Source organism: Mus pahari, chromosome 7, assembly GCF_900095145.1.
Source record: "Mus pahari chromosome 7, PAHARI_EIJ_v1.1, whole genome shotgun sequence".
Taxonomy (NCBI): Eukaryota; Metazoa; Chordata; class Mammalia; order Rodentia; family Muridae; genus Mus; species Mus pahari.
Genome location: NC_034596.1, coordinates 75,830,581 through 75,841,290, shown reverse-complemented (window position 1 = coordinate 75,841,290; position 10,710 = coordinate 75,830,581). Strand labels below are relative to the sequence as shown.

The 10,710-nt window shown below is 44.8% G+C and overlaps 2 protein-coding genes across 4 annotated transcripts in view; one reads left to right on the top strand and one right to left on the bottom strand.

Moving 5' to 3' along the window:
- The window catches only part of Slc39a9 (solute carrier family 39 member 9), a 41,292-nt gene extending 36,473 nt beyond the window's left edge, over positions 1 to 4,819 (bottom strand). For both annotated transcript variants that reach the window (XM_021201714.2, XM_021201713.2), the window contains exon 1: positions 3,727 to 4,819. In XM_021201714.2, the coding sequence (XP_021057373.1) occupies positions 3,727 to 3,822 (96 nt within the window). In that variant the 5' untranslated portion in view covers positions 3,823 to 4,819. The remainder of the gene's footprint in view (positions 1 to 3,726) is intronic.
- Positions 4,591 to 10,710, top strand: part of Erh (ERH mRNA splicing and mitosis factor) — an 11,284-nt gene continuing 5,164 nt past the window's right edge. The window contains exons 1-3 of one of the 2 annotated variants that reach the window (XM_021201718.1): positions 4,591 to 4,937; positions 5,868 to 5,924; positions 7,458 to 7,545. In XM_021201718.1, the coding sequence (XP_021057377.1) occupies positions 4,791 to 4,937; positions 5,868 to 5,924; positions 7,458 to 7,545 (292 nt within the window). In that variant the 5' untranslated portion in view covers positions 4,591 to 4,790. The remainder of the gene's footprint in view (positions 4,938 to 5,867; positions 5,925 to 7,457; positions 7,546 to 10,710) is intronic. The other variant, XM_021201719.1, reaches the window with a different exon arrangement.

Sequence of the window (10,710 nt, the reverse complement as noted above, 5' to 3'; positions counted from 1 at the left end):
TTTGTAGACCAGGCTGGCCTCGAACTCAGAAATCCGCCTGCCTCTGCCTCCCAAGTGCTGGGATTAAAGGCATACACCACCACCGCCCGGCTCAAATAAAGATCTTACAAGGTTTTATAAGCAGTACTGAAAATCCTCCCCAACATTTTCAAATGTCCTATGTCCTGGGCCTAGGTTAAGCTTATCACATCCCATCCTTAAAGCAGCCTGTAAGACCAGCACAGTGGGGATCTAAGTGTGGAACTGCTGGCTCAATCAACGACACTGATGTGGGGTTTGTTGTTGTTTTAAGATTATAATACAGTTTCAACATTCCTCCCTTCCCTTTCTTCCCTCCAAATCTTTCCATATACCCCTCCTTGCTCTCTTCAAACTCATGTCTTTTTACATTAATTGTTATTGGATGTACATTTGTATAAACATATATATTCCCAAATATAACCTGCTCATTGTATACTTGTATGTATGCTTTCAGTACTAATCCTATGGTAATGAATAACCAAGTAGTGTGTATTCTTTCTTGTTTTGCTTCTTGAAACACGGTGTTTCTAGCTCAGGCTTAACAGAAACTCACTATGCAGCAGAGGCTGGGCCTCAAACTGTGATCTTCCTGCCTCAGTCTCTGAGGGTTGGGATTACAAGCTAGCCCTGATGATACCCAGTGAGCTGGTTTCTCCAGCCCCCTGAGACTACTGGGTAGTCAAACTAGGCTCTAACCTCATCCTTACAGCAGCACTATCCTCGTTTGCCTACTACAGACTCACAGTCTACAGATGAAAGCTCAAACTGCTCTCTCGCAACACAAAAGTCCCCAAGCTGAAAGTCTTCAGAAACTTGAATTCAGAAACAATATTACTATAATTTCTGGAAGAATTCTGTGTCTGCTGGCTCTAATAACACCACCAGTGGGACTTTATTTGCTATGCCTTTTTTTCCACTTCATTTCATTTCATTTCATTTTTGGATTTGAATAGAAATTTAAAACAAAAATAATTCTCAGGCAATCAACCTTAAATCCCACTCTAGCCTTCTGTATCTATTTCATTCATCAATCAGGACAGCCGAAGAGTGTGATCTAGGTAAACCAGGTACAGTCTGTTCCCACAGCGTTGTTACTAACTGCCGAAGAAAACAGCTCCTTAGCAACTGAATCTGAAACACAAGATGCCACACAGGACCTCAAAGTGAGCTGTGGCCTCCTTACAAGTCTAGTTCACATCCCCATATGCTGAGAAATTAGCATCTTCATTATCATAGTTATATATAATTGATTTTGACAATTAAAGAGTTTCTTCTTTGTTTCACAAATCAAAAATTCATGAAGGTACAGTTTCCAGGCCTAAAGGTAAAGAAAAATGCCATCCACAAAGAAAGGTGGCTCTCAGGTGGGGAGAAAGTGAAGAGAAATCCTGCCATACCCGTTTTAGTGGTCAGACCATTTCTTTTTTTTTAAGATTTATTTATTTATTATATTTAAGTACACTGTAGTTGTCTTCAGACACTCCAGAAGAGGGAGTCAGATCTTGTTACGGATGGTTGTNNGCCACCATGTGGTTGTTGGGATTTGAACTCCGGACCTTCGGAAGAGCAGTCGGGTGCTCTTACCTACTGAGCCATCTCACCAGCCCCAGTCAGACCATTTCTAACACTGATGCTGTAAGAGTTGATAGCTCCAACTGTCAACTGACTTCATTTCTGTTCTGAGAAACCCTTTAGAGAAGCACAAAGGTGCACACCTTTAATCCCAGCTCTAAGGAGGCAGAAACAGCGGAACTCCTGTGAATTTGAGGCCAGCCTTGGTCCACAGAGTGACTTTAGGACAGCCAGGGCTACACAGAGAAACCCTGTCTTGAAATACCAAACATCTGGTCAGTGGTGGTGCACGCCTCGTTCTCGGGAAACAGATGATCTCTTCTGCCTCCAAAGGCACCAAGCACACACGAGCTGCACAGATACTCAACACACACACACACACACACACACACACTTTAAAAGAAAGAACAAACAAACAAAAAACCATTATGTTAGAGGGCTAATAAGAAGCTTAGAAAGCCTAGGCAGGAAAGTAACCCAAAAGAGAGGTTTCATTGGTCAAGGACTGACAAGTCATCTGCTTCCCAGCTCCATCCAACTGCTACCTTGACAGAGAACAAGGAACAACAGTAACAATTTAAATAGCTAACAGAGTAAGCCTGTGAGCTGGACTTGTCCATGTGCTACATAGTACATGTACTATGTACCCTTGCCACGGTGGACAGTGGCTGAAAACAGCTCTGACTCAGACTATCTCATTCCAAGATACTTGATGAACTTTTCAAGTTACATGGCCTGTTCCCTTGTCTGTAATATGGCTGAGTGAGAATATTGCTGGGGTTTTTTTTGTTTGTCAGTGCTAGGAACCAAATTTAGGCTTTGCATATTCTAGGCAAACACTACCATTTGGCTATACCCCAAGCCTTTCAGTGAGTCAGGTTACATAATATATATAATGTTTTTAAACGGTGTTACGGTTAGGGGCTGGAGAGATGGCTCAGCAGTTAAAAGCACTGACTGCTCTTTCAGAAGACCCAGGTTCAATTCCCAGCAACCACATTGTGGCTCATGACACTTTGTAACTCCAGTTCCAAGAGACCCCACAACTTCTTTTGGCCTCCAATGACACTAGAATTGCATGTGGTACACAGACATACATGTTGGCAAAAACATCCATAAATAAAAATAAAATTAAATAACTTACTGTATCATTAGATTCCAAAGGGCACAGGTGAAAAGGGAAATAGAAAAGGAACACACGCAAGCCGAGGGGAAGCCTTCCTTCTCTCTGGCTGAAGGCCCTAATTCTCCTCCCCGCCTAGGCTCACCGCCCTTTCCACCACAGGCTTTCTTCACCAGCAATGCCTTTCCTTGACGGTCCCTTTGAGGCCTACCTCACGCCTCACCTTTCCTCTGAGGAAGTTTGTCCTTTCAGGAACAGAACAACTGAGGCAAGGGTTTCCTCTACTAGTGATCTTGGGGATGAAACTATGAGATTCCCTTTCATGCAGTAGTTTTTTCTCCTTAAACCTTTGAGCACTGTGCACCTAGGGAACTCTGACGATCTAAAGAACAGATGTGCAGATCTTTTCGCCCCCTCTGACAACCTCTGTTTAATGGATGACAACCTAACAAATAACCCAAACAACGCCCTGCATTGCAGACCAGGCTGGCCTCAAACTCAAGAGATCTATCTGCCTCTGCCTCCCCAGAGCTGGGATTAAAGGCGTGCAAAAAGTTTATCTCTAAACAAAGAGATTTGAAAATAATCTCAGAATAGCCATTCCAGTCCTTGGCTTCTTTGAAAGGAAGTGATAATAACAACCTACCGTAGCTTTTTTCTCTCACACTGATTGTAGTGCTGACATTCTGAGCTTTTCTCCAAAAACATTCATGATTTTTCTCAAGCAATTGTTATACTGATTTCACCTCAGTGAAATAATAGTCTCCACTTGGTTTTATCTGATATTTTGATTTCTTGAAACCTCCAGGAATGGGGTATATAATTTTCAGAGGATTCTGAACACTCCAGGTTCTCCAGTGTATCATCTATCTACCATTCTTGGTTAAGATGTATAGGGCTTTGTTTCTACTGTGAAATGTTACATCTTTTCCTTAATGAGACCTTAGAGCTGAGAAACAGCTTCTTTGCAAATATCGCTAACGCTTGGCAGACAATGGAGAATTTCTTACCTCTGAGAAATTAACAGCCAAAGGAATGATTCCGGCCACGTAACATCCCACCAACATTGCCAGAGACAGCAGACTAATGGAGAGAAAATCATCCATTCTGCCCTCCTGTAGTCACCCTCTACCACCAGGCTTTAAGATTCCAGCTGTTTCAAAAGGCGCATAGGCTGTCTAAACGTGTGGTCTTCCAAGCAAACGGGAATGTGCCCACTTCTTTCAGCCTTGCCCCCAGCCGGTGTGTTCACGAGGCACGCCGCTCTCTTAGGAAGCAAGCTCCTTCTGCTGATTCTAGCACCAGAGAAAACTTCACGCAATCTTAGGTACTCGGTTGCCAGCCACTGGGATTCCGGTCGGTAACAGATGGAGAAATTGTGCGAAAAGAGGTCTCAATCGTCGGAATGAGAGTGACACGACGACCCGCTCCTAGACAAGGTCCCCGGTAGCAGCAGGAAAGAGAGTTAAACCCAAGTGTCTTCTTCGCACGCTGTACCTGTTCCTAGGGGTGGCACCGCAGGTGATACGCCCCCAGGGAAGGGACCAGCCCACCAGTGCCAGCAAACTACCTTCCGAGTCTCGAGTCGGGCAAGATGTCCTGCAAGTCTCTAACTTGGGTCGGAGGATTCAACAGCAAAGTCGATACGATGCTGTCTCTGCCCTACACCCGGTGCTACCCATGGTACTTCCCTCAGCCAGGCCCTGACCCTGAGTCGCCAATACTACAGCTGCCATGGCCGCCAAGTGGCACCTCTTCATTACTCCCACTTCCGGATTGTCTCACCGCCTCCTCTTTAGCGGGGCACTTCCGGGTTACAACCGACTTATCGGCCGGGTCCTTATATTGCCGCCATTTTTTAGAAAGGCTTAAAAAAAAGACGGCTGGTGTCGCTGTTGTATTCCCCATCACTTTAGCGGCCCGTCTGTTAACTAGAGTGCAGAAGGCAGCATTCCGAAACGAACTCTTCTTCCGAAAGCGGAGAAAGAGTCTCTCACCCATCCCGGCGCCCTTAACCAAGATGGCTGAAACAGCGTCAGCCTCCACTCTAGAAACCGGAAACGTGTGACTCTCTATGGTCCGAAAGGTTCCTTTTGCGTCGCGCTTCCGACGACTTCCGGCGGCGGCTCTCGCGGGATTGGCTGTTGGCGGCGTTGCGGCTGAGCTCGTGTGCGGCAGCGGAGGTGTTAGCGGCGGCTGCAGCAAGAGGTTTGGCGCGATGGTGAGTCCTTAGCGGTTGCCGGGGTCCCCAACTTCGAGGGCCACCCCTGCGCCGTACATCTCCCCATCCTTCCCACCCCTGCCCATCTAGCGCGAGCGAGCGAGCGGCTCCCCGCCCCCTTCCCCCCGGCTCGCGGGTGGACCCTTCCCCTTCCCGGCGCTGAGCCGCGGGGCCTGCCCGTAGGCCCCGGACCTGGTCCTCCGCCCTGCGGCTGCGCGCCTCCCGCCTGATGCTGGGGGCGAGGATTGCGGTGGGCAGAGGATGCCCTGCCTGCCGATCGCTGCCTGGAAGAGGGAGGTGTAGGGTGCCGTTCATTCTCTTTAGATGCACCAGCGGTCTGTGGGAACAATGGCCGGGGAACGTGGGTTAGACGTTTCCTGAAACTGACACACCCGTCACCTTACGGTTCTCCGTAGGTCGGCCTTGGGGGGGTCGGATTTGCTTTACCGTGTGCTGCCTCAGCCTTCCCCCTAACTCCCGAACTTCGGAAAAAAAAAAGTATTTTTACTTTTTCAGTATCCTTAGTTGCCCTGTTTTGCCAATTTTGTCAGCCTTCAGGCTTGTTCTTACTTAAGTATTCTCTTGGGAGTGGAGCCTGAAAAAAGACTCCAGGGTCCTGGTCCCAAAATCCAGCAGGGAAGGTTTTTGTTTTACTTGTTAAGTTATGTGTCTGTGTTTGCACGTGAATACCGGAGCCCTCAGAGGCCAGAAGAGGGAATGAGATCCCCTGGATCTGGAATTAGAACAGGCGGTTGTGAGCGGAGGATGTGAGTGCTAGGAGCCAAACTCAGGCCCTCTGTGAGAGTAGCACGTGCTCTTAGCCCCTGAGCCATCCACGCTCTGGTTGTTGTTTTGCTTTGGGGGAATCTTAGACTTCCTTTTCTGTGTATGGTGATTTGCCTGCATGTCTTGTGTGCCACTTGCATGCAGTGCCTGCGACAGACAGAAGAGGGCGTCCGATCCCCTGGATTGGAATTACCTGTGATGGTAAGCGACCTTGTGAGTGCAGGGAATTGAAAACCAGTCCCTTGTAAGAGCAGCTTGTGCTCTTTTCTGAACCACTGAGCCATGTCTCCCGTACTCCAGCCCTCTTATTTTTAAGTAAACAAAAGGGAAATATTTGGAGCAGGTGTGTTTGTAGTTTTCAAATATTTCAAATTATTCCTTAATTTGCCTTAAATTTTTAAAAAAATGTGGCAAAGAATGAATAGCTTGTCTAGGATGAGCCATTACAAGAATGCAAATAGGTTTTCAGGAGACTAATTTTCTTCTCAACAACAAAAGTACCTTTTGAGTAGCTGGCCTTTTAAGAGCCCTACACAAGGAATCATGCTTTCTCTGGCTATTGGTAACTAACAAAACACTGTTCGAATGAGTACAGGTTTCTTTTGTTACCAACTTAGAGTTTTGTCTCAAATCTTCTCAAACTTAATGAAAACGACACAGATCTTGCTGGGGATGGGGAAATAATAATGCTCTTTTGCTGTATGAAATTTTAAAGTGCTTTTTTTTTTTTTCTGGTTTTTATCCAGAAAGCCTAAATCTCAGAATCTCAGTTCGGTTTGTTGATAATTAAATTTTTGGATTGTCTCAAAATAGTTTGGGCATCCTGACATAAATTGTTTTTTAATCAGAAATCCACCTGCCTCTGCCTTCCAAGTGCTGGGATTAAAGGCGTGTACCACCACTGCCCAGCTAATTGATCATTCTTAAATGCATGGGAGACACTATATAAGTATGCAATTCCTCCTCCAATCATTTAAAGACATTTTTGGGTTTTGTTTCTTTGAAGAGAGTTGGTGTTAGTGAGATCTAGTGAGTGGAGACCAAAGATGCCACAAAACATCCTATAGGCTCAGGATAAACCCAAAGAATTCATTTCTGTTCCCAAATATAATGAGAACTCTGAAACTGACTCCACTCCCCAGTGAGCAGGAGGAAAGCTTTCAGTGAAGTCCTGTTCCTCTTTGTACATTCAAAGATAAATTATTTTGGGTAACCTCTTAAGGCAAGTTATCTAGGTGAATAGTTCAATGGATGATTTTAATGTGGTATTTACTATATACGTTTTATATTGTTACTTTATCTTACACCTTGATGTGGGAGTAACTCCTGTATAAATGTGGCTCCACTGTTGCGCTCAAGTCAGAAAAGACCTTAGGTTGATAAAGCAGTTACAGTATTTCCTTTTCTCTCTCCTTTGATTACCCCATGTCTTAGTTTTTATTGACTTAATAGAGCTAGAGGCCAGTGGATACAGAAAACAGGTTCTAAAGGTTAATAAGAAAAAATGCAGGAGCAGGTATATTTGGAGTTTGAGAAATGACCCGGAGGGTAAGGGGCTGACTTAGTTAAGGGAGTTGTGAGCCCAGCACTGATTCGGAAATGTGTACTGCGCATGAACAACCTAGTCAGTTATGTTTTAGTAACTAACACCTGTGTCACTTTGGGGCTTCTGTGGTGGTGTAGATTTCTGAGTCGCATGTTGTGGTATTCATTGACGTTGTTTTTCCCCCTCAGTCTCACACCATTTTGCTGGTACAGCCTACCAAGAGGCCAGAGGGCAGAACTTACGCTGACTATGAGTCTGTGAATGAGTGCATGGAAGGTGAGTGAGCACAGAACGTAATGAGGGGAGGTCTTTACAGTCCCTCACACAGGCTGCCCTCTGGGGAGATGAATAGCATGTGGAAACTGGAATCTTTTCCTCCCTACATTTCTTGAAGTACTTTTTTTTTTTCGAGACAGGGTTTCTCGTTGTAGCCCTGGCTGCCCTGGAACTCACTCTAGACCAGGCTGGCCTCAAACTCAGAAATCTGCCTGCCTCTACCTCCTGAGTGCTGGCATTGAAGGCATGCGCCACACCATCTGACTCCCCTTTCCATCTTTAGGAGCTGAATGTGATGGCAGTGCCAAGCGTTAGCGTCATAGGCTCCCGTGAAGTCATCTTTATTATAAGCAGCTCTTGTTTGCACAGGTATAATCAGCTCCATTCAGAGGCTAATAACCCAGTTAGTTCTGAATAATCAACAGTTTTAGGGATCCGTTGTGCAGCCAAACCAACCATATAACTTTTTGATAGAAAGAAGCAAAGAGCCTGGCGTTGGTGGCGCACGCCTTTAATCCCAGCACTTGGGAGGCAGAAGCAGGCGGATTTCTGAGTTCGAGGCCAGCCTGGTCTACAGACTGAGTTCCAGGGCTACACAGAGAAACCCTGTCTGGAAAAAACAAAAAGGGGGTGGGTTGGGTTTTGCTGGGAGAGGAGAGGCTTGGCAATATCTTGGGGTCCATTCTTCTGTTAACCTTTGATATTTGTTACATAGCAGAAGATCCACCTTCAGCAGAATGTCTCTGGGTCCGTGTTGTAATGTTTGAGCTGAAGACGGTGGCCTTTCCTAGCCTTGATTAATCTTAGTAAAGTCTAACTTTATTGTCTGTTTATGACAGTTTTGATAACTATCCAGGCTAATATTCAGGAATGCAAGATTACCCTACTGTGGCCTCCTAGGTACTGGGATTGTAGATAATGTGCCACCATGTCTGCCTCTAATATTTTGAATTATTGTACTTTAATTGATGCATGGATTTGAGTTTGTAGAAAAATTGAACAGAGTATAAAGTTAATCGCCCACCTCTATTGGTTATTAACATCTCGTGGTGGGTTGTTACAGTGACAAACTGGGGCTAACACATTGGTAACTCAATTTCATAGTTTGCATTAGGGTTCATTCTGTGTTTTCCGGTTCTGTGAATTTTGCCAAATTGGTTGGCTTGTCAATATAGAGTCATAAAGAAAGGTTTCATTGCCCTAAAATTGATGCCTGCCTTGCCCTCCAAACCCATGGCAAGAACTAGTCTTTAAACCTGTAGTACCCAGTACAGAGTAATATGTAAGTAATGTTACACATTAAAAAAAAAAAAAGATTTAAGTACTTATTTTATTTATGTGAGTACACTGTAGCTATCTTCAGACACACCAGAAGAAGGCATCAAATCCCGCTACAGATGGTTGTGAGCCTCCATGTGGTTGCTGGGAATTGAACTCAGGACCTCTAGAAGAGCAGTCAGTGCTCTTAACTGCTGAGCCATCTCTCCAGCCCAATATTACACATTTTTTTGTTGTTGGAGAAATAAGAAAAACGTATAAATGTTGAGTACCTGTGGAGATTGTTTTTCACATGTTAATTAAAGCCATGAATGCTGGCCCCACACACAGGCCCAGTATGCTGGTTGTGATTACAGCAGCCAAACTTTGTGTTGGTTTCTGCAACACAGCGGTGTGAACAGTATGCGTTTAAGGTTCTTCTGTTTTATAACCTCATTTCATTTTTTAGATTGTACATTGTAGTTTATGAGCTTAAAGTGTATCTCATTTTATAGAATACTTCCCTAGCATGTACAAAGCCTGAATTTGTTCCTTGGCACCACATAACAGGCATAGTGGTCCTAACCTGTAATTGCAGCACTTGGGAAAGGGAGGCAAGAAGATCAGGAGTTCAAGTTTATCCTCAGTTATAGTGATTTCAAGGCTAGCCTGGGCTACATCCTATTGAAAAGGGGGAAAAGGTTAAAAAGACAAGCAGTGGTCATTACCCTTGTGTAATTCCAGCACTACTGAGGCTAAGGTCAAAGGAGTGTGAGTGGAAGCCAGCCTGAACTACATAGTTAGTTGCAGGACAGCGTGAGCTGGAAACTGGGTGCTTTCTGATAAAACCCGTGTGGGTAGGGTGTAGGAGGTACCTGGGAGGCTGATGCATAGCTCTGTAGTAGGGAGTTTGCTTAGCATTCATGAAGTCCTAGGTTCAAGCCTACCACTGCCAAAAGCAAACACTTTCTCTACCTTGAAATTCTGCCTTTATTTCCTTCCCTTCCTCCTTCCACTCAAATCTGATGCTGGTAAATTTATTTACCAAATTTATTGGTAAGAGCTTTATAAAGACTTGAAGTTTATTTTCTTTTTTGTGGTAGATATATAGAAATAGAGCTGATTTTCATGTATTGATCATGTATGTTACACTTCATTTGTTAATTCTAATCATGTCTTAGTGGCTTCGTATTTATACGACCACCTCATATGCAAATAGAGGCAGTTTACTTCTTCTCTGGTCTAGCTAGATGCCTTTTTACTTACTTCTTGCCTCTTTGTTCTGGCTACAGCCTGCAGTGAAGTGCTGAGTAAATGTTCATTCTTCCTCCTGATGGTAGCAGATAATCTGTGTCCACTAAGCATGACAGTAGTGACAGGCCAGTGCCTTTTAAAGATGTGCAGTGAAATTACCTTCCTTGGCTTGACTTCTTTTTAATTCTTAAAGCAGTTACATGATTTCAGTGTAGTGTGCTAGTAGCAGTTAAGGGGGGAGGGATAGCTCAGTAAAGGTATGAGCACCAATGAGTGTGAGAGCCCCAAACCCCTGGAAACAAGCCAAACCTAGTAACCTGTGCGTGTAATCTGATGCCGAAGTGTAGAGACAGGTGGATCCTAGAGGCTCGATGGCCAGCCTCGCCTGAGTAAGGTGCAGGCAGTGAAAACACCCTGGCTCAAAGATGGAGGAAGATGGCATTTCACTTCCCTTTCCTCTGTGTAGCCCTGCCTGTCCTAGAACTTGCACTGTAGACCAGACTGGCCTCCATCACAGAAATCTACCTGCTTCTACGTAGACTCCTTAAAGCTGAGATTAAAGGTGTGCAGCAACTCAATTCTAGCTTTTAAAACTTATTTTACCAAAGAGAGAGAGAGAGAGAGAGAGAGAGAGAGAGAGAGAGAGAGAGAGAG